Source organism: Stegodyphus dumicola, chromosome X1 (assembly GCF_044657685.1).
Source record: "Stegodyphus dumicola isolate Sdum_Otavi_A_Nest chromosome X1, ASM4465768v1".
Lineage (NCBI taxonomy): Eukaryota > Metazoa > Arthropoda > Arachnida > Araneae > Eresidae > Stegodyphus > Stegodyphus dumicola.
In genome coordinates, this window is record NC_140780.1 from 219363244 (window position 1) to 219387634 (window position 24391).

General features: G+C 32.5%; 1 protein-coding gene across 1 annotated transcript in view; it reads left to right on the forward strand.

The window, feature by feature from the left end:
- The window catches only part of LOC118198259 (fibroblast growth factor receptor-like 1), a 206354-nt gene that overhangs the window by 166455 nt on the left and 15508 nt on the right, over window positions 1-24391 (forward strand). Inside the window, exons 3-4 of the mRNA XM_085808517.1 lie at window positions 9997-10275; window positions 14988-15314. Of these exons, the coding sequence (XP_085664643.1) occupies window positions 9997-10275; window positions 14988-15314 (606 nt within the window). The remainder of the gene's footprint in view (window positions 1-9996; window positions 10276-14987; window positions 15315-24391) is intronic.

Here is a 24391-nt window from a genome sequence, read left to right on the forward strand (position 1 = left end):
TCAGCGGACGCTAATTCTCGCGGTACCTGTATCTGGAGAGAACCTAGAACATTATACTATCCCTTCGTCATCAGGGAAAAGTATACTTACGGTGATGGAGGTGTAATGGTTTGGGTGGACATTATGTTGTCGGCCGTACAAGCCCTGCATACGTTTTACAAAGGCTCCCTCCCTACTATAAGATATAGAGAGGACATCTTAGACCCTTATGTCGAACTTTTCAGGGCGAAGTTGGTCCTGGGTTCCTGTTAATAGACGACAACGCTCTTCCGTATAGGGCTCGACTAGTCGATGATTTGGAGGAAAGTGAGGATATTCGCCGCATGGATTGGCCAGCAAGAACCTACTAGAAGATTCTCGGATCTGAAACTGCCTTTCTGCAGGAGAGGGATCGATTGCCACAGGAACTCTTCAGTTGGCTCCTGTCCAGTATGTCGTAAAGCTGCGCGACCTATCTGATTGCGAAAGGGGACCATACCCTATATTAGATTAATTTTCTTTTCGATATCACAACGTGAATTCTGGACATCACTGCACTATGGGCCTTACTGATAATCATACCTACGTAAATTTGCCTTTGAATGATACATCTCTTTCTCTGTTACAAATGTATAGTCATAGTAAATTTCATTAAAATCTGTCTGTTAGTTTTTTAGAAATTCTACATAATGTATAATTTATAATTTAACTTTTTAAAATCGAAATGTATCAGTAAAGATTTCAGTAATGATAGATAATGCTATCTGAAATGGGAATCGAATCTTATCTCAGCTTTGAATAGGGTGCGCGGTAGACAAAGAATAAATTCTGCCTCACACACATAAATTGTTAGTAACGCCTGTCAGTAAATATGTGTGGCACAGGAAAATGTGCAGTGACAAAAACTGTGAAGTATCCACAGATTTTATTAATTTGATATCCACAGATCCATCCATCCACAGATTTTATTATTTTGATAAATATAGCACGCTTCTTTGAAAAGCATCTATCAAGCGCAGAAATGTATAAATGCAACAAGCAATATTTTATAAGTAATAATTTTTTGCACAGCATAAAGTTTCAAAACTTACATTACATGCTACAGATATTTTATTCATCTAGATTTTGCATGAATTAGGATAAAAGAAAAATGCTGTGCTTGCACAGAAATAAATGAATACTTACTTTTTAACTTCCCAAAGACTAAGATTTTTTACAAAATAAAAAATTTTCTTATTAAAAGTATTCATTGTATTAAGATGTAAGTATATAGGTAGATATTTAAAACATAATCTTCGCTTTGTATTTATATGGTAATGGCATGGTTTTTAATTTAAAATCAAACAATTATTATTTCCATGTGCCTTTATACATAGAAAATGAGTTAAGTGGTTTCCACTCTTGAACTCATGTAAGTTAAAATTACAGTCAAATAATGACCTTTATATCAATACATTTTTATTGACATGTAGGGTATTATTCGCTTCTATTGAAAATAAAATGCATTTAATAATTCCATTAAAGACTAACTTTTCTGTTTGACATTTTCAATTTTTAACAGTGCATTGTTTTTGAGGTTGTATGAAAAGGAAGGCAAACTCGAACCCTCTTCTCTCTCTTTCGGTACATATATATAAGATAAAAGACTTCTAAATTTAATTTACAACTGTATTTCCATGTTTAATCTTTTCCATCAACCGCATCACTATTTTTATTGCCAATTAAATAAAGTCAGATAGGATTATGCCCGTCAGAAACTCCAATTAGTGGATATTATTTTATTATTCCACGTGCTCGTCAAAAGTCAAAAAGTTTTTTTTTTCCATTATCAGTTGTTTAGTTTCATTTAATTACGTGCATCACAGCGCTCCAGCGTTCTGCTGCTTCAAACAATATTGCATTTTGCTAATAAAGTCCTAACAAATCCTAATAAATTTCCATTTTCCTTTCCATCATCAATGTAAAAGTAAAAGAAAAATTTACGAAGAAAATGCTTCTACAAAAGTATCTTGGGATCGTGGAAAAATCACTTAATTAACAAGTGTTTTAAAGATGTAGTGGCCAGTGATTCGAAGATGAATTACAGTTGACCGAAAATTTGCTTTAAAGCGATTTCTTATGTTTAACTTCCTACGCAAAATGTTATTCTCCTACGTCAGATGTTCATATTTTGCTTTCCGGTTTAAGGAATGTCATTGACGGAATTAAGTTGCGACTCTTCTCAGAAATCTATAATTGGTAAAAGTTCTATGAGTTTATAGAGTGGAGCTTTGTTTTAAAATGAGTGCTTTGAGTGCGTGGAGCTTTTGTTTTAAAATAAAATTTTATAAATTTGATTTAGGTTTTTTAAAAAGAGTATTATTTATTGTTAAAAAATATTAATTTTTTTCCTCTTAGAATGATTTTGTATTTATAAATTTTGTGGGAGTATTTTTTTATCTTATAGCACTGTATGCTGGTAACTTTTCAGAGAAATTAAGTAATAGATTACTTAATCTATTAGTGATGCTAAAAATCTTTTTTATTATCACTGAGTTGGAAATCTCTATTTTTCCAATAATAATGGAGTGTAAACATAAGAGTCTAAATCTATTTTTTTACAACAATGATATTAAACAGAAATTTCATACTATCAAAAAGTCATTTTAATGATTTTTATTGGTTTAATTACGTATCGAGTATTTAAATGTTTTAAACCTTTCATTTCAGTTAAGCAAATTTATTAAATGTTAATGCCATGATTATTATAAAATGAATTATTGCAAACACGTTTGAATTATTTTGAAACTGAAGTAAAAATAAAAGATGATTAATAATGAAATAATTTTGAACATTATCATTGAATATTTTACATAAATTCTGATTTTAAATATCGTTTTAATAAATAATAATAATAAATATTTATTAACATGAATAGTTATAATCAAATTGAATATAAATGAGAGAAAATTTATTTGTATGAAATTAGTAAAATGTGAAATTATGCTTAATTATATTGCATTAATAACTGAATGTAAAGAGAAGACTACGATGCAGGAATTATTGGTTAAAAATCACGAATGACTATTTTTCTCATTTCCCTCAAGTACCAGAAGAGGTGAAGGCTACCACCGATATGAATGTATGTAATAATCCAATTTTTATAGAATTAATTATAACATGAATTGTAGAAGGTTTATTTTAATTTCCTAACAGTTATTTTTATTTTAGAACAAGCCTATCCTTTACTTCTTTGTTTCGTTTCCCACCTACCAGAATGCGTTTTGAGTATCGCGTTTTATGTAAATTAGGTAGAAAAATTTATTTAAGTTGAAGTCTCGGTCAATTCGGTAGAAGATTTTCCTACAGCGTGTTTTGCCTTTTGGCCACTTTGTTGCTTTAATTCTAATCTTAGGACTTTTCTGCCGGATTGTTACATGGCTGCTAGTAATTGCCGATGATCTTAAGGGACAATTTTTTTGTTATTTCTGTGGAGCCTCGACATTAAATTAGTTTCTTATTTTCTGTCTTAAGGTAAAGCCCAAGTGGATGCTTACTGTTAGCCCGAGACGAAGCCATCTGTAAATTTCTTTTGCGTTGGAATAAAGGGTAATTTAAACCTTCTTTGGACTTTTCATTTAAGTACGTGAATTCCGTGATACTTGGCTACACAGTTCATAAGTATTCTAGCTTTCAAGGATTATTAAATTAGCTAGAAAATACAGAATGTTTTATTGTAACTGTCAAAGAGCTAGTTACCGTATGCAAGGAACGGGGTTTTTTCAAACAACTATTCGAATACTCCTTAAGCCTAAATTTGTATCACGAGAATCTAGTTTTTTAAAGAACTTTGAAGTCTTCAGTTAGCATAAAACTAGAAAATAAAGGAGAAATAGAAACAATAATTAAACTATAATTTTAGTAGTACATTATACCATTTATAATATATTATAGCAGTGTCAATAGGTAGATTATATACTGGAAAACGAGAATTTTAGAAATTTATGTCCTTGGTTATGTATTAAACTGTATTCAAATGAGTAGATCATATGTAAAAATATTGTATGTTTCCTTTACTCTGTGATAAAAATAAGAAAATTTGAAAGCCTTCCTTAAATTGAAAATAAATAAAATTGAAGTGAATTTTAAAAAGTTGAACTCAAGGAAGCTTTAATTATTTTTGAAGTTCATACAGATATAAATCCAAAGCGTGGGTCTGTTAATATTTCTTACAGCTGCTCTTTCACAAAGATAAAACAATTAGTAAATGTTGTTTAGTATGTGAATTTTATTTTATTCTATTAAATTACATTGTATAGAGACATTAGGGTATTTTTGAAACAGGAAGAAGCGAAAAATGAGCAATTCTTTCGTCGAGAATCGAACCACAGACCTCTGGAATAGGCGCCCAGCGTGATGACCACTACACTACGAAGGCCTGTTAAGAAATACCTTATATACACACTCTTTTAAATGAAGACTGGGGTTTAGGGGACCCAATCGCCAAATCCTGAGTGTGGAGAATCCACACTTTTAGTTCGGGCGCCACTGTAGAGACATTAGATTAATTGGAAGCAGGAGCGATGAAAAATGAGCAATACTCTCGCCGGGACTCGATCCACGGACCTCTCGAATCCGCGCCGAGTGTGCAGACCACTATACCACGAAGGCCAGCTAAGAAGGCAGGAGAAATACCTTAAAACATCTATTTCAGTTATGTTTCCCAAGTTATTGATTCAATTTTTTTAGGCCCACCAGCGGTCGAGCGGTAAAGACGCTGAACACTGGTAGTTCGGTTCGAGGTTCGAATCCCGCGAACGGGCTGGCTGCATGGGCGTTTTCGTGGTTTTCCCCATGTGTAACGTGTATACGAGCCAGTTTCCCCTTAGAAAGTCCTCCACGAAGGCATCCCTCCCTTTAGACTGATAGTCCTCGTGTGCTCTGCCATAACTGAGTAATCGAATCGAATCCAATTGTTTTTTTAATTTGTGTCCTCCTGTTAGGAATTTTACCATAATTCTTCCATATTAATTACATATTTTAACTTTTACTAAATTATTTATATAATTTGGGAGAATTTTGCTTGGCGTTAATAGTGATAATTTATTAATTTATTAACTGCTCAATTTCTGATCAATATATCTATATCTATCTAGCTATGTATTTATATGTTAAATAATGCATGCATTTAGATAAATAAGTACATTAAAATAAATGCATACGCAATGGAAACAAAGGTAAGTTAATGCAAAAATAAAACACAATTCTCATATTAAATAACAGTGGAAAATCCGTTCGTCTTTGTCAAAAAGCAGCCGAAAGAATTATTAACAGAGCCCCGTTTCTAAATTATATCTGGATGAATTATAAAAATAATTAAAACTTTCCTTAAATTTAACTTATATTAATTTAAAGAAGGCTTTAAATTTTTTCTTATTTTTATCTAAATATAACGGAAATAAAAAACATTTTTACATATCCTCAACTCATTTTGATACAAGTATAATCAATCAATCACAAAAATTTATAAGATTCTAATTTTCCCGTATAAAATCTATCTTTTTACACTGTAAATGATGTAATATCCTAAAAAAATTATAGTTTAATTATTGTTTCCATTCCACCATTGTTTCCTCATTTTATACTAACTGAAGATTTTAATGTTCTTTAAGATTCTCGACATAAAATTTGCTCTAATCTTCTTTAACTCAGTAATAGTTAAGGTGTGTTCAAAGAGTTGCTTGGAAAAAATCCCTAGTTCCTTGCATAGGGTAATTAGCCCTTTGACAGCTGCAATAAAACATTTCTTATTAAAAAATATTTCAATAAAAATTGTATTATTACTTTCACTGAAATTTGTGGTAATCTTCACCTTTTATGACATTTGAGGGAAAAATAATCTCTGCGATTTCGAACCAATACTTCATACACCGTACTCTGTTGTTTACATCTCTCTATATGAATCTCTCCGTGTCGTCCTGTTTATTATCTTATAAGGTTACATTATCATGTGTCTTAAATTAACCTATTATTGTGATCTGGATCTGTACTTCTTCTTTCCATCTCCTCAACCAGAGTGCAAATGAGTAGAGGTTATTTAAACCAGCGGTCGTCAACCCTTAGAACTTCACGGACCACTACATATATAATTTTATATTTGGTGGACTACTAATATGAATTTAAAAAAAGGTAAATACATTTATACAATGATAATCAGCAAACTACGTATACTTCATTCACATTGAAAAATTAGATGAAAAGTACAAAAATCTGACCTTCTTGAACAGAAAGCTTCACATTTCCATATCACTGAACATGAACTTCACGAAAACCAAGAACAAACCGGCAAACGCAAAGCAATATCAATAACCTGACAGTGTTATGCCGCCAAATTTTTAATTATTGTAAGCATAATAATCATCGCTTACTCATCAGTGGCGTCATCGATCAACAGTTAGACAAAACAAACACGGAATCTTCCAGTGATACAATTATAAACAAGAATGTAAATGGTTCTCATAAAAATCCATCAAGATGCCTATTGACACGGAGGAAAACTCTGTTACTAACGACCACAACAGCATAGGTTTGTAATTCAAAAGGAAAGAGAATTACATTTCGCGCTAATATTGATAACAGCGGCATATCCATGGATGCCGACTCTCACTTTCGAATGTCGCTAGATACACCTGCAAAAGTAGCTAAATGGTCGCTGAATTCAAGAGGAATTTCGCTAAAAGTAGTAGCTATTTTTTTTTTTTAAGTATAATCCATATTCCATAATAGGTTTTGTTACTCGTCGTTTTTTAAATTGAATCTTCATAAAAATATAAATAATGTCCCACTTTTTCTGCGGACCATCAAAACGTTTTCACGGACCACCCACCGGTTCGCGAGAGCTGATTTGAACTGAGGGTTTTGGAGTTTTAAGAAAGAGCGTGTTTCCGGTGCGCTTGCACTCTACGTTTATTTCCTGCTAACTCAGTTGTAACTACACTGGTGGGCAAAAATTAAGGCAAGACGGTTTTTTTCAATAAAACGTTATGCAAAGTTTTTCAAAATCAACAAAAATAATACCCTAATATACCCAAGATGGATCCCCCAAAAAGATATCAAATGATAGAAAGGAACTTTATTAAAAAAGCAGCATGGAGCACAATGCAACAGAAGGCCGAAACATTCATGTGACAGGTGTAGGTGTCCAGCGAGTAACATCCGGCCTTTAGTAGAGGATATGATCTCCCTGACTGCTGTTCAAATTTCCCATCATTTGTCCACACTGAATATGACGTTGTCAATGAGTTGTTGAGGCATTACTGCCCATTCTCTTGCAGCACTAATCGCAGCTCCGGAATCGTTACTGGCGATAAGTTACGTGCTGCCACGCGTCTTTCTAGAAAGTTCCATACATCCGATGGGATTTAGATGCAGAGACCTTGCCGGTCAATATCCTCACTCTCCAATAGCTCTTCGACAGCAACTGTGAAATAAAGTGGAGCGTTGTCGTCCATGAAGAGGAACTGAGGATCCACAGCACCTCTGAAAAGACGTATATAAGGAAGGAGAATTTTGTTACAATAGCAGTCAAGGTGATTGAACCTCTTTGGAAGATATGAAGGTCGTTACAGCTACCAAGAATTTTGTATCCCCAAACGAGAACGCTGCGACCTCTAAACCGGTCCCTTTTGATGATCTTGAAGGGGTTATTGTGAGTTCATAGTTCTCTCCAGATGTGTATGCTTCTAGAATTGCAACACCATACAGGCCGTCGTGCAAATAGACCACCATTGTGCAACCTTCTGGCCATGGTAAAACGCAATATCGCTGTCATTCGATAGCCTGTTCCGACCATTTCTTCTTGCCTATAGGACAATATATGGGTCTTTCGCTACAGTGATTGCTCGTGGACAACCACTGTTGAGCCGTCCGATAGCTGTTCCTAAAATTTGAAATGCTCTCCAAGTCGTAAAAAACTGCTGTTAGCAATCCTGAACTTCCCAGCAAAACTTGTCACACTTCGATTTTCTTCAGTCTTTTCAATGATTCGACCTCGTATAAAAGTATCCAGATGTCGTCTTTATTCTTCAACATTTCACACTGATGTAGCAACTCGACATCGTTTAAACAGATGTATGCCGGGCAATAGCTTCTCGAAAATGCTGAGCTCACACCTTCAGCGATCTTTACACCCCTCCGACACTCCCCCATTATGTCTAGCTGTATATATGCGCATGTACTAAAGACTTGACCCTAGTCGATATCCTGATTAGTCTATCTTTCCGAAGAAGTAATTTTTAGTATAGGCAGATAATTCTCGCGTTCTTTACCACATTTAAATAAACCATTCGAAGCCCGTGTAAGATACAGAGTACAAAAGTAGGAGAAGTAAAATTAGGGAACTATTTTCTTCTTAATATGTTTCAATGAAATTCTAAATAAAAAATGAAGCATATGATTATAATGTTTTGTCTATATCTTCTGTAATTTACATAGGCATGATTTTAATAAAAATCACTTAATATAATGCGCATATTAGCATTGTAGAAACATTAGGTTATTACGAAGCAAGAGACCATAAAAAATGTGATATGCCCTCGCCGGGCACGAATCTCGGACCTCTCGAATACGCGCCGAGTGCGCTGACCATTACACCACAAAGGCATGCTAAGAAGGCTGGAGAAATACCTTATATACTCCCCCTTTTAAAGCGCGACTTGGGAGTAGGGGACCCACTCGCCAAATCTGGTGGTGGAGAATCATCATCCCCTTTTTTAGTTTCTGCAGAGGCGCCACTGTAGAGACGTTAGGTTATTTCGATGCTGAGACAGGTGAAAAATTAACAATGTCCTCGCAGGGACTCGAACCACGGACCTCTCGAATACACGCCGAGTGTAGTGACCATTTCACCACGAAGGCATGCTAAGAAGGCGGGAAAAATACCTTATAGCATAAATTACATATTAGCACACTAATCAAACAACGCCAAATGGAAATGTCTAGTTTTATCCAAGCTGTTATGAAAGAACTTAAAAAGTGCAGGGTGTATTATTGAAATTTGATATAGTATGGAAGAATATTTTCAAGAATATTTCTCCTGTTTACGTAAAGAAATCCCTTTACAATATCTGAAGTTCTGCTTTATACAACATTCAAATCTTTAAATAAACAAATTGAGATAATGTTTTTTACGTTTATCCCAACTTTGAAGTTTATGTTCTTGTGAATACAATAAGAACAAAACCTTACTGTTAAGATATTTTAAATTGTAATTTTTAATATTCAGAAGATCTGATTCATTAACTTTTACTATTTGTCTTAAAGGAATAATAATAGAAAATGTTTTAAAGACCATTGTTTTAAAAATTAAATCCTTACACAGGGAATAAATTTGAATAAACGCAGGCTCAAAAAATTTTTATCAAATATTAATTATTAACACTTCAATCAGAAATTGAAATTTTATGTATAATCTACTGCGCATGCTTTATATACTCGTAATTTTAAGCAATAAAACAATAATAAAAGAGTTATACGAGGAATTGGATTTTATGATTGCTAGATTAATCTCATTTTATTTCCTATTCTTTGCTCAATAGTTTTGCAGTTATTAATCAGCAAAAAGTGAGTGTTTTAAAATTTTTTCTATTGTTTAAGAAACATAAAATGGATTTAAAATATCAGGGAAATTATTTTTAAGCAACAAAATTTATTTTGTATACATGTTCTATACAACAATATGCTGTATCTCTCAAGCCTGAATATAAATATACATATGTCCAAAACAACTAGTACTTAACACTCTTAGCAACAAAAAGCCTAAATCTTTTCTTTTTATTTCTTTTTTTAATGTAGCCGGAGATGCTTTCCTTAAAATAATTTCAACTCTATCATCAAAAGTTAAGGCAGCCTTACTCATTTGAGTGCCTTTACTGATACAGCAAAAAACGATCTGGCGTTGCATCAAACTTAGAATTTAAACATATAATACTAATATTTGTTAAATTCTAATATTAATTTCAAATGTAATTTTTTTTCCAGATTCTATTAATCGGAGTAGTGACTTGAGACTTGTAGTCGTATCTAATGGGGTTGCGATACTACCATGTGATTCCAAAGCTGAACCTTCATCTCCTGTTCAGTACCGTTGGACAAAAGATAATTTACCAGTCGATGTATTCAGCAATGGGCGTATAAATATAACAAGCGAGGGTCATCTGTTGTTGAAAGATGCCATGGAAGAAGATAGCGGCGTATATGTATGTCAAGCTTCTACTAATGACATGGTCACTGAAGTCAATGTAACTCTCATAGTCTTAGGTAAGTTCAAAATATTTCCTACATATTACCTGTAACAACGACCATGCTACTATTTCATGAAATATTTTATTCAAGTAAATGTGATTCTTTAAAATAGTTTTCAGAGAATTAATTTTGGGATGTTCAAAAGGAGTAATACATGTAATAAGAGTACATTTTAAATTAATTCCGAGAGCTTAAAATGTTCTAGACTTAATAAATCAAGTTAGTATTCAGATAGTTGATTGAGCAGCTACAGGTCATTAATAAAAACAGTCAGTTTCATATTTTAAAGAAACTCAATGGAGGGTGCACAAAAATGTTTCTCATACATATTTAGCAATCCCGGTAATGCTAATTATGAACTGAATTTGCTTGTATACCAAATAAAAGAGATCCAAAAATAAGTAAACAATGAAACAAATATATATTTCTGTAAATTTCTAATATAAATTACTAATTAAATTAAATAATTAATATAATTAAATTTAATTTCCAATAAAAATATAATGTAAATACTTCGAATATGCATAAATCACTAGTAGTTATGCAATATTAGAATTCAAAGATTTCGTTGTTATTGTTGCATATGGCATTGCATCAGGTAAGATTTCATAGAAGCTGCAGTTAGCAAAAGAACTGCAAGAACAGTAATCGAATGTTGTTATTATTTGGCAAAGCGTTCTTAGAAATGAGTAATTACATAAAGACTGCCGGTGCAGCTTTGTGAATTTTAGATAGGTTTCAGGAGACACGGTTATACACCACTGATTATAGCAGATCTGAATAAAATAATAAAACAAAAATGAGAAAACTGGTTCTTTGAATGATCTTCTAGTAAGAAGAAGATAAAGTTACTATGGCTGAGTTGCAGACGTATTAGCTACTCTACTGGCATCTTCGATATGTGGAAAAGTAGGTTTCAATGTACATTCCAAATTCATAGGAATAAAAATTCTTGATGAACCTGAACTTCTTCTTGCTACTACAATAAAACCTTTTGATAGATTTCCAGAGAAATGCATTTTCTTTCTCAAAGAAAGCTAATTTCTTCGCAGTAATGTTACATTAAAATATTTTTAGAATTCTCTAGGCACCTTGTGAACGTAATTGTTGAATAGCGTATTAGTGGAGAATTCCGTAGTACCTGTAATCAAATAAATAAGCAATATATTAGTAAATTTGCAATATAACATTTTTAGAAATAACAAACGCTATATGATTGGTTGTACGTGTTGCTACTATATGTATAATGTTAAACACTTTTATTCCAAAATAAGGAGAAGAACATATAGCTGTGCTTTCATTGACGCTCTGCAGATATCCAGATACTATTGAAGAACAATTATATTCTTTTTCACTGTAGATGGGTGTTTCATCATTTGGGAACAAAGTAAAAATATAAAGCTCATGAAGTCCGTTTTCTGCCCATATATTATTTTCTCTTTTTTCTGAAATAGTATGCCTTATGTTTATTATTAAACGAAATTTTAATTATTATTATTTATGCTTTAACTATAAAAATGTCAATCTTTCCTTCGCCTGATGTATAACTGCATATTTATTGCCGTCTTTATATCATATTCACTTTCGATTTTGCACTGAAAATGTAATATGTGCAGTTAATGAAATATGAAAATTATTAATACTTCAAAATAAGTTTATTTTCATAATAATTTTTCCATATATTTAAACATTTTTACATTTTTCAAGGTATTCGTTTCACAATCACGAGTCACAAAAACTAATTCCGTCACTTCCCTTTGCTTAAACAGAAAGCTGTATGAATTTGACTACTAACAGAATTAAAAAAAAAAAACATTCTACTACATTTTTCAAATATCAATGAAAATGTATTGACATCCTTCATAGGTTTTTAATTTTCATAGACAGTCTCTATCAAGTAATTTATGTTTTATTTTTGCTTTCATTTAAAATATGTTACTCAGGGAAGGGTCTACTGACATCATCATATGGTAAGTTTTGCTCAAAATAGATGCAGCGCCAACAAAAGGTTGAGTCGAGCTTTTCCTCTTATTAACACTTAACTCGCAAAATTATGGTCTAGGACAACAATTATTAATTTACCTCAAGTTTATATCTCTAAGGTAACATCACTTTATGGAAAGGATTTTAAATGAAATATTTTGCTTGAATTTTTACAGCCGATATCTTCTATTAGAGCTTTAGACTAAAAAAAAATAATGTAAAGCCTTAATGCTTCATTTGAAATGACAAACAGTAATTCTAAAGATTTTAAACAAATCATAGTGATTCATTAAAGATGGCGTTCTACTTACAGTCCAGACGAAAATGATTTCCTAAATCACAGTGCCAGTTTTTTATGTCATGGTATAAATTTGTTATGTAGAATAATTTTAGTTGAAATTTAAATATAAAAATATTAAATTATAAGTCTTTAAATTTAAATTAAATAATGATTAATAGCTATTACGTACAGTGATTATTAGTGTAAATTATTAGTATAAATGTAAGTGAATATAATCTAAAAATATCCAAATAAAAGTGATCTTAACTTGACCGAACAACCCATCAGTGGATCTTGGAAATAATTACAATACTTAAATGGTTTAGGTTCCATTTATTTTCTGACTTGAAAAGTGTTAAATTTTCACGTCAGCCTGGGTTACTTATCGAATTTACAAAATCAATTTTAAAGGAAAACATAAGCATAAATTACCACGAGTAAAATGTACAGAGCAAGAGGGTTCACAAACATAGTCCTTATTGAGAAGGACTGAAACCCCAATTCAGAGCACTGAGCACAGGAAACGCTGATTCTATTAACATGTTCAGGATGCCAGAGAAGATTTCTCTAGCTTTCTGTTCGGTTGGGAATATTTCATTTTTCGCCTAGGAAGGATTTCGTTATTTCCCAAGAATACTGCTAGCTGGGATCGTTGGGTGAAGACTTCCACAGCGTCTGCCTTATCTTCGCAATTCTCGATGAAAGGCGCTTGTCGAAGTCGAGTGCCCTGTCTTCTATGTGGCTGCTGCCTTCAGCTAATCCGTTCCAGTTGTAAATCTCCATTCAACTAAGCAGAGGTTTCGAAAGGGTTCAGCCGCCCATCTTGGCTTTCTCAGTTCGCTGTTTCGGTCCTCTCACAGAAAAGGGGCATCTGGGGTCATTACTCCAAAACTATTTCGTGTCCGCCACCACGTTCTCACATAATGGCTGCTGTTCGTCCAAATTCCTCTCTCTGCCTGCCCCCGGCAACCGGATTAAGGGAATTTATTCGTCACCAACTTTTGCCATTATGTCCAAATAAGGCAACGCTCTCCGATCGTGGCCACTCTCCCACGGCAAGAAACCAGTTTGTTTCTCTTAGAAGGCAATATCTCCCCGTTTCCGAAGGCTCTGTATTCATTAGACGGGGATCACGCATTATCCCCTTGCCAAAAAAGAAAAACCCTTTTAAAATCGTTCTGTCTTATTCTCTTTACTTCTAGAATGTTTTCTAATGTTCTCATGCTTAAACTTCGTAAGAGTAGTATAATTATTATTTGCTTATATACATTATTTACAAGTATATGTTAGCAGTTAGAAACCAGTTCTTCTAATTACAAATTCAAATAAATAATGCTATTATGAAATACACTTATCATTTAAAAGATGACATAACAAAACCCGGCAATGTTCTGCTTGAGTAACAGAAAATTTATTTCTGACTTAAAAATTTCGTTTTTATATTGTAATTTCTTTTTAAATCAACAGAGACTAATTTGTAAGGAATTTTTGATTGAAGCGAAAGTTCGTAAACTTCATGCTCGCCAAAGAAACAGGATAACCCGAAACCTCAAAAAATTCAAAATATCGCGTTTGTTGAGAAAAGGATTAATCAGATGATGGAATTTTGTTGAACTTTCTCTCAGTGCAACCTTCATTTAGTTTTTGGTTGCAAAGAAAATGTCGCGTTTATTAGATATTATTTTATTCATCAGATTTTGTATCTTGAAGATAACTTTATTGTTTCTGAAGTGAAACATTTACCTGACAGAATATTTTTTTGACAGCATTTCAGGAATTGAAGGAACGGAGACAACAAAATTTTGAAAAAAAATCAAAAAATTGATTTCTACGAAAGCACCTAGAAATTCTATGAATTTATCAAAGGATATACAGAGTTGGAAAAGATATATGCAATGACTAAACAGTAGTAACGAAATTTTAAAATAGAAAAAAGAAAGTAAAAAAAAAAAAAAAAACGTTTCTTGAGGTAGAATAGAAATAGGCTAAGGAAAAGTGGAAAGTTAGGGGAAAGATGCAATTTAGATTGACCTAGAGTTTGAATAACATTCTCTCTATTCAGAAGGGGATCAGACATAGATTCCTCCTTTTTAGAAGTAAACACATCATGGCAAAACTAATTTGCTTTTAGAGAAGAGGAACATATATCTGATCACCCTTGAAATTCGTAAAATTTTATTTTAAGTTTATTCCAATCTAATAATGCTTTTATGGCTAATTTTGTATTTAACTTTCGAGCAAAGCAATAAATGGTGTTTCAATAAACACTTTGCTCTAAAACTTTATAAAAGAATTGTTTATATTAGTAGGAAATATTTTCACTGCTATAACGATCTTTTGTTATTACAATGTTTTCAAATCCTGCTATGAAGACTTTGAGTGTAATAATTACACGTTACTTTAACTATTTTGCCATTATTATAAATAACATACTTTATAAAATATTTTTTTATTCCTGTCGTAGTGCCCGATGTCTCCCCATACTTCACTAATTTTTCTGAGCCTAATGTTACGATTCAACGTACAACGAGTTCTTCTGTGACACTTCGGTGCCCAGCCAAAGGACATCCTACTCCATCAATAAAATGGATAAAAGACGGAATTCAGTTTGACCAAAATATGACAAAACCTCCTGATACTAAAGTGGAATTTGGAAGGTGGTCTCTTACATTAAAAAATATGAAAGTGGCCGACAGTGGTAATTATACTTGTATCCTCACCAATAAACTCGGAAGTATCAACGCTACGTTTCAGGTCCAAGTTACTCGAAAAGAAGGAGCTTCCACCTTTAGTAAGTCCATTTTTGCTAGTATGAAACTGCGAATACGTTTAAAGATTAATACCTTTATCTTTTTTCATACAGAATAGTTTGCTAAAAGGTGATTTTAAGAAACGTATCATTTAAATATAATATTAAATTTAAATACAATTTCATGCATTATTTTATAACTGCTATGTTTACGTAATACATTCGGTTCTGGTTTATCATATTGCAGTTGAATTTCAAGGTCCATATTGTGTAATATATGTAATTACTTAAATGTTTAATTTCTTTTTCCTGTTAGAAAACTAGAAAACAGCAATACTAAAGTCGAAATTAAAAGACGAAAACACCTCCAAAATTTCAAAAGGAAAACTAATAAAATTATTTTGCTATGCTGTATTGATGGAGTTGTATGCAAACTCATATGACTTATGTTATTGAACTTGTAAAGAGCGAATATGTCTAAATTAGAGTTTATAATTCATATTTAAAAGTTCATAATGACAGAAGGAGCATCACAAAATTATTCGTGCGGTGCAAATTCTCAAATTAATTATAGTGTAAAGGAAAATATTTTAAGCTCGGAATATCAAGAGCGATATATTTTATGTCCTGAACTGACATGCGACATTTGACTAATTATTCTTAAATTCGAAGTATGTATTGCATCAATTAGTTATATTTTGATAATGTACATAATATTTACTGAGTCAATCAACTAGTTAAAAGTATAATATGTCATGCATTTAAGATTTTTATCTTCCTGCTCTGTCTAATATAAATAATCATTACGAATTAAGCAATGAATATTTTTCTTTGAGAATAATTTGCTCATGATTACATTTCCGAACACCTTATACGCTTCTTATCATATGATGGTTAATTTGATGAGGAAGTTAATAGCCCTTTAAAATGTCTAACTCCACGGTGATTAATTGAAGCGTACCGCCTCTAACGTCACATATTTTTAACGTAAAAGTAAAGCACGCAATGTAATATTTATTCTCCCAACCTGCTTTCATTTTATATCCCTTCTTATTGAAACTATATTTCAAGGTTAAAGATAAAGTACAATTTCATTCTTCTAGGTTTCCTAGCAAAAGTTTTAGCAGCAGGAGAAACGTTCATCATCACTTGCACAACACAATTTTATTTAAGCCGAATAAAAGGAGTTTAAGGGAAAGTGTTCGTAACACTAACCTGGCACTGCCCAAAAATCTTCCTTCAAGATTCGCTTATCCGTCACCAGTCAAGTGGTTACAGTTAAATTTAATCAAAGTGTCAGAAAAGAACATGAAAATTTATTTAAGAATTATAAAATGCATTTCATACTTTAATTGTGTATTCAAATGAAAATATTTTGGCCGTCTTCAAAGCAGCTATTCAGACTATCAGAGAGTTACGACGTAAAATATTTGTTACAAGTAAAGATTAATTTATGTGTCTAACCATACTTTCTTTCCTTGGCTGAATTACGAACAATGACATGTACAAAAGAAATAAATCAAAATGAAAATTCGGAAAGGTGTAACTACATAACTTGTTTATAGAATAACAGTAAAAGTATAAGGTATTTCTCCCACCTTCCTAGCGTGCCATCATTGTGTCGTGGTTCTGCACGCTGGGCGGTATTCCAGAGGTCCGTGGTTCGATTCCCGGTGAAGACGTTGTAAATTTTTTATCTCTCCGGCTTTTCCAATTAACCTTATGTCTCTACTACAAAAGAAAAATAAGGGATTTAAATCTTTAATAAAGCTGGAAAAAATTTATGGATACCAAAAGCTCAAGACAATCCTAATCGTCGCCGGATGAAGATGTGTTTTGAATAATATTAATTTTGGAAGAATAACTTTTAAACACATGCTAATAATTAAACAAATATAAGCAAGGAATGATTTATGAATTTCTGTTTTCCAAACGTAGGTTTTGCACTCCTTAGTGATAAATGTTACTGCTCGTCTCTTTCACTAATATATATAAATAGGCACAATGGAAGACAATTTTAAAAGTTCCTCTGGATTTCTTATAAAAAATAAAACATTTAAGGTCTAACATAACATTTTGTTTGTAGATAAAAGAAGAGAGACGGAAATTTAATTTTGAAACATGTATTAATTATAGGAAAAATACCAATAAAATTGCTAGGATTGTTTCAACGTAAAAGTGATTATCGTATTACAAGCGTAATATTTTCAGTAATTTATTGAATGACTAAAGGTAAATCCTATGTTGATTGTAACTGTTAAATTAACATCAAATATGAAAGAGTAAGCAGTGGAGTACGGAAAAAAAAGGAAAGTGGAGGGAATAAAGCTGTTTTCCAGTTAAATAGAATATAAGAACTTGGCGTTTAGAAGCACGCAAAGAAGTCTTTTCAGGGGTTTATTTTACCTCTCTAATAATTATTTTTATTTTGAAACAAGCCTTTCCTTCTAATTTTATACTCATATTATCCTGCCAGGATGAGTTTTCAGTGTTACAAGCTTTATGCTAATAAGGTAGAAATGAGTATTTAAGCTGAGTTTTGAGTTACTTCAGAAGAAGAGCGTGTTCTGCCTTTCGGCAGCGTTGTTGCTATTAGTTAAAACTTGCTATTCTACGGTCGTGCTTAATAGGTATCTGTTAGTATACGCCGGTTATCCTAAATCAAAGGCCAACGCTGTGAGTTTGATTCTGTACATCTTCGGCTAATTAAATTTATCTAGTGTTAGTTTCGTTTATACTTTCTACTTTGTGGTAAATTCCAGATGGAGGTTTCTTGTACACCCAAGGGGTACAAGAAACTAAAAGTATACTGTAAATATACTTTATACTTTTAGTAAGAATAAAAGAGTATTTTAGCCCTTCTCCTGAGTTGTTTCTCACTCACAAGAACTCAGCGAATAATCGCTACATAGTTCTTCAATATTCTAGCTTCTAAGGAACTCTATTTTAGCTAGGGTATTACAGCTTTGGTACACCATGATCCTAAAACTATATTCCTTGTGAATGAGAAAGATGGGTACTTCCTTATTATTATGGCCACCGTTTTGTAAATGGCATCTAGACCATCGATCAATTGCTAATGTAAACTGTCTTCAAATAGCAAACTGTCTTTTATAGTTTGCTTGTGAAGAGATGAGCTCCGAGTAAACCACGTGTTACCATAATTATTTTTTTTCATATAATTGTTAACTATTCAAGAGCACTCATAATTTTCTCATCACAAGAAGATATCCGAGTATTCCACTTGTCAAGGTATTTTTATTTTTCATAAAAATGTTTTAAATGTTAGATTTACGAATAGTGAAGAAAATGCATATGTAAACAGGGGCCATTTACCTCGTATTCGAATATAGGAAAATGATCTTAAAACAATACATATATTAATGTAAACAATTAAAAGTATTGTAAAAGGAACTAAAACTCAAACAGCCAATAGTAATTTTACAGCAGTATTAACTATCAAATACGAGTAAAAATGCATCGAGAACCAAAATTAATACGGTATTTTTCACTCTGCCATTAACTAACAGAATTTTATCACATACATTTAATTTGATAAAATATTATACATATTTCTGAACAAGTTACAATATTTCTCTTTTTTAAATCGCAAAATCAAATAGCATAACATAAAAAACTAAATTTTATGCAAATTTATTTGACTTTGAATCCGTATATGTTCCGAATACTTTGTTTTGATATTTACTTTGACTTACCTTTGAGTTTTTAATGTATATTCAAAATATGTCAATTAAGTACTCAGAGTTTTTTAAAAATTAGAAACGTTGCAGAGTTTACATTGAAGCAACTTGCTCTCTTAATACAGACACGAACGGTAATCAAACAGAAGGTTTGTAAAGGTCTGTTTTGGCATGGCTTTGAGAGAAGAATATCCCATTCCTTTTAATTCCTTCCATGAAGAGAAAAACTTTCCTTTGAAAGGACACTTGAATTTTGTGAAGCAAAAGTAATCACAAGGAGAAAAATCTAGAGAACACGCAGGATACCAAGTACACATAGTTATTTTCAGGACAAAGCGGTTATAGGAAGTGGTAATTTACGAGTTGTGAAGTGGATTATCGTGCAATTCAACGGTTTCCGAATGAATAATATGGCAGACAAATTTCTGAACTAATCGTTTGCTTAATTCTCAGCTATTTACTTCAGCTACTCAACAAATCATTTAAAATTATATTACTTTGACATCTCAGCCTGTAAGATAAACCTATCTCTTAATTTAAATACATGTTTAATCTTCCCATGGTGAATGACGCAGGGAGATAATTGTCCATCTTTAGCTTAGATTCAAAGAAAACCAAGTAAATACAATAACAGCAAATGTAACTGAAAGTTTATATGCATTACCGGCTTGGTAGTTTAAAAAACTCGTTAATACACTCTGCAGTTTGTACCTAAAATACAGTAACATTTTAAATATTTCCAAGTTAAATAGCAAATTAGAATCTGTAGGTCTGCTAAAGTTAAAATCCTGCAGATTCTACTGGACACATAGCGAATTATCGTAACGATTTAAAAAACTTATAAAGCACAGGAAAAGGTTTAAACAACCTTTTTATTTCACTCTCAATTTGAAAATAAAAACACAACTTGTGCTGCAGACGAATTTTCCACAACATGTAGCTATTTTAAATTAACTGGACAACCAACTAAATTCGAACGCCAATACATAGTCTAAGACGGTGTAGGGTTTATATTTATTTTAACTAACATATATTTTAAGTTTAAGCTATATTTCCTGTCAAGCCTTTACTTTCCCCTAGAATTGCCAATGCCAGAGTATGTAAATTGTAGTAGAACGCGCAGTATATTCAAATTTTAGCAGAAGTAAATTGAGTTTAAATAGAAGGGAAACGAGATTGTATGTGTGCTTCTTGAATCGCGAGCGTGAAGGTTGCTAGGTAGAAATTTAAGAACCGCGCGTTTCGGCCTGTGTGCCTATTTCGGCAGTTCATTGAATCTTCAACTGCTTAATCAGTAAGCTTGCTGAATCTCAGCTGTATTTTAGAACGCGGTTAAGTTAGTTACGATTTTAGAGCCTCGTAGGTAGTGATCTCGTTATTTATTCATCCTGTCATTTATTTTTAGTTTCACATTTCTGTTTTGTTAAACCGCCGGGTCGGCGTAGTTTGTGAGCGTCAAGTGAACGCAGCTGTTATTTCTAAAGTGGAATAAAAAGGGATTTAAACCCTTCTTACGAGTTTGTGTAATTTACAGTCACTACCATAGTTGCTGACAAGTTGGGTCCTCGCAACACTATAACTGTATTTTAAATAAAATGAGCTGGCTCATATATTTTGACAGGGCGTATTTAAAGCATCGCCTAGCGATCCGTAAAAGAGATGCATACGGAGAAAGCAATATCTATGCTTGGCGTGGTATCTATTTGGGTCGACGCAGAGACCTTCCTGTCTTTCTACATGCAGCCGTGAATGCTCAGGCCTATAGAGATGACATCCTTGATACTTATATGCACCCTTATGTCGAGCCAATAGGTGATTATTTCCTGCTACGGTGATTATTCCTGCTTATCTTCCCCAGCAAAGAATTCAGCGCATGCAGCGGCCAGCTCGATCACCGGACCTCAGTCCTATCTAGCATGTTTGGGATGCTTTAGGAAGGCGTATAGCTGCTCTCAATCCTCCTCTTCAGACCCTTGCTACGCTTGCAAATGCTTTTGCAAGAGCAATATCTCTCAATTCCTACAGAACTGATAGACCGCATAATTGACAGCATCACACATCACTGTACTAATCGTTTTGTTTCTATGGGAGCTCGTACTTCCTACTGAAGATAATTTTTCTGTACCAAATTCACACATCCGATTTGTGCATTTTATATATATGCTAATTTCTATAATATCATAATTGTTTGGTAATTTCTGGTCATGTTATTTTATAGCTTATTATATATTGTATTCTGTCGATCAGTTTCATTAATTTCTACATGTAACATTCTGCGTAATCGTCATTTTTGGGATTTTTCTTAATGAATGATATCCAATGTAGCTTGTATTCAAAGAAGGAAGTGATAAATTCGTTTGATTTACTTAATTTTTATAAAACACTGTATTGTTACTTCCCTATGCCTATGGAAATACATGCCCAATGTACTTTTTAAGGCAAACTGTTCATAATCCCGTCATAAGTGTGTTAAATTTGAACATCAGGGCCACAAGCACTATAAAGTTTCATTTTTTTCATTCTTAGGAGAAAAAATGATTATATTTAAATTGATTATATATTCTTAGGAGATAATGATTATATAAAAAATGATTATATGATCTCTATTTAGAGAAGGGATTTTCAAAAATTTAAGACTTTTCAAATAATTTTAGTTTGCATATTTTAAGCAATTTTATTTTTAAGTTATAAATGGAGAACAGGAGGAAGAAGACTTTTTCTGTAGCCAATAGTTCTCGAAATTAAATCTATTTTAGCGAGAATATTAGGACAACTTTCACTGAGACATTAGTGAACATTAATTGAACATTAATTTAACATCAAAGTAAACGTTAATTAGATTATTAGAATATAAATATTTAAGTTCACGAGCGACGGGAGAACGTTTAGCGGCGAAAATGCTGTTGTGGAGTGAAAGGGGAATACCTAGTATTGGTTTCAACAGTATAGGTATTAGATCAGAGAATTTGAAACAATAACTTGAGATCTCTAGGGCAAATCTAAATACAAATTTAATGAGATTTACAGCAATCATAAAATGAAGCTCAAGTTAGCAGTGTTACTACAAATAATTTTAGCATCTGATGTGGAAGAATATGTGATTATTTTACATCTATTTTTTATTTAAGAGAGAATAAGTGAGAGTTTGATTAGAAACGTTTTCTCAGTTTATCTCCTTGACATGCAAAATCCTGATTTCTGTACTTTATATCACTTTATTTTATATTCTATTCTTCATGTTTTTTCTTCTTGAACCAATCTTCACTAGAAACTCGATTAAATGTTAACAGCTGCTAATGACATAGAAATTATGTCCCCAGGAATGCAAAATATGGTTAATATATTCCCCTTATAAGCAGAAAATCATTCTTAAATTGGAGCAATCCTAGTGGTTTAATAGTTTCTTCTTCGTATTTTGTATGATTTTTCAAAACTGCATATAGTTTTTGGAAACCTTTTTTCTTGATAGTACATGTCTAGAATCAATATTTAAGCAACTAAAGTTTATAACTACATTCTTTCGAGCCCTCTGTATACAGGTGAGATAGAACCACTTTTAAAATCATGCCCTATGTTAGCATGTAGCTTATGACTGAGGGAAAATTCATCCAGTTTTCAACACTTTTGTAATTCAAGAAAGCTTGGATATGATGTCTCTAATTCTCAGTACTCATAAACTTCCTTCCAAATAGGTGTAGCTACAAAATAAATTTCTTTCAGAATTATTTACAGTCCTTTTCGCCTCCATGAAACAACTTACATTCAGATTTTATTTTGCTATATCTTCTTTTTAATAAATGTGCTCACAAGTGCATTTCCTTTATTTCCTAGATACTAATTGTGCTTTCCGATTTCTAGCTCGTACTAAATATTTAATTTAGTTTTAACTTTATCCCTATGGTTCTGATTGGAATTCACCTATCATCTACTAAAGATCTGAATACGGTCTTATCTCTCAACTCTATTCTGTGCCTCATTTTATTAGGTTCTAACTCTTTGTTAATTTATTTTTTTTTTTATTTTGCCCGTCTAAACTGACTTAATTTTCATTGCGCAAAGTATGATAAAGTTTCTTACGGGAGGAAAAAAATGTCCTATTTGCAGTTTAGCCTAATATATATATATATATATATATATATATATATGTAAAATAAAAAAAATACGATGGCTTTGCTCTTTGCGAACCAGCAACCTTTAATTAATTTTCTGCAATTCAGGATCGTCCCCTAACCCAGTACCTGCTAGAACATTCACGCCTATTACATAACCTCCTCATATAAATGCTGCGTCATAAGTTTTCTACATTTTTCTAGAAGCTACTCTGTTACATAACCATTCATATAAATGCTGAGTCATAAGTTCTCCTAGAGAGATGCCTTCTCGCCTTCGTCCTGCTAACGCTTCCGCTATGCTCCTCTTTCTTTGTTAGAACGTTATGATGTATTAAAGTTTAAAGTCAGTCGTATCTAATAGTTCAATTACTGAATAAGTTATTTGATTAACTTCATCTGGAAAAAGTCATCTGCTATAAATTAAAATAAAGATATGCTTGCTGTTAAAAGTGAAAAATCCTGAGTCGTCATTTACTCCGTGTTTCAATCACCCCAGCTTCTTATGCGTTTTATCAAGTGCTTCTAAAGTGATTTATTTAGTGTTCAAATTGATGTGTATGCGAAGTCTTAAATTCAAGATTTTGTGATTGGAATGTTAACACGCTCGAAAACGGCAAAAATGTCAACTGATAAGAAAGAATCCGTAGCTATTGTGGATACAATAAAATTCCAATTTCCTATTTTTGATGGCACAAGTACAAATTTTCCAATAGACAAATATCTTTTATTGTTTGAAGAGAAATGTGCCGCAAAGAACATTCCAGAAAAGGAAAAGAAATTTGTTTTCTCTGAGTGTATTAGAGGAGATGATTTAACCCTCTATTTACGTGATTGTTTAGATAAAGACTGGGACAACATAAAGGTTATTTTCGAGACATACTTCACAACATCGGAATCTGTTACTTTTAGTGATTTTGTGTCTTTAAAATACGAGAAATTTAATAATATTGATGTTTATTTTCGTAATAAGTTGAAATTAGGAGCCAGCTTGAAACTAACAGATTCCACAATGGTGGAAGCACTTACGGAAGGACTTCCTGAACCTCAAAGAATGCTGTTAACAGTGCAAAAAATAGACACACCAAAAGACTGGATTACTCTTTCTAGGAAACTGTTTCCAGTTAAGATGCGGTTAGATGGTCTAGAAAATAGTAATTACCAATTTGTTTCTCCAAGGCAAACTGTTCCGAAGTGCTATTATCCCAGACCAGTGCAAGCCACTCCTTATCAAAGTTTTCGTAGTGTGAGACCTTTTAATTATCAACAAGTGCAATACCGACCTCTACAGTATGCGTATCGGCCAATT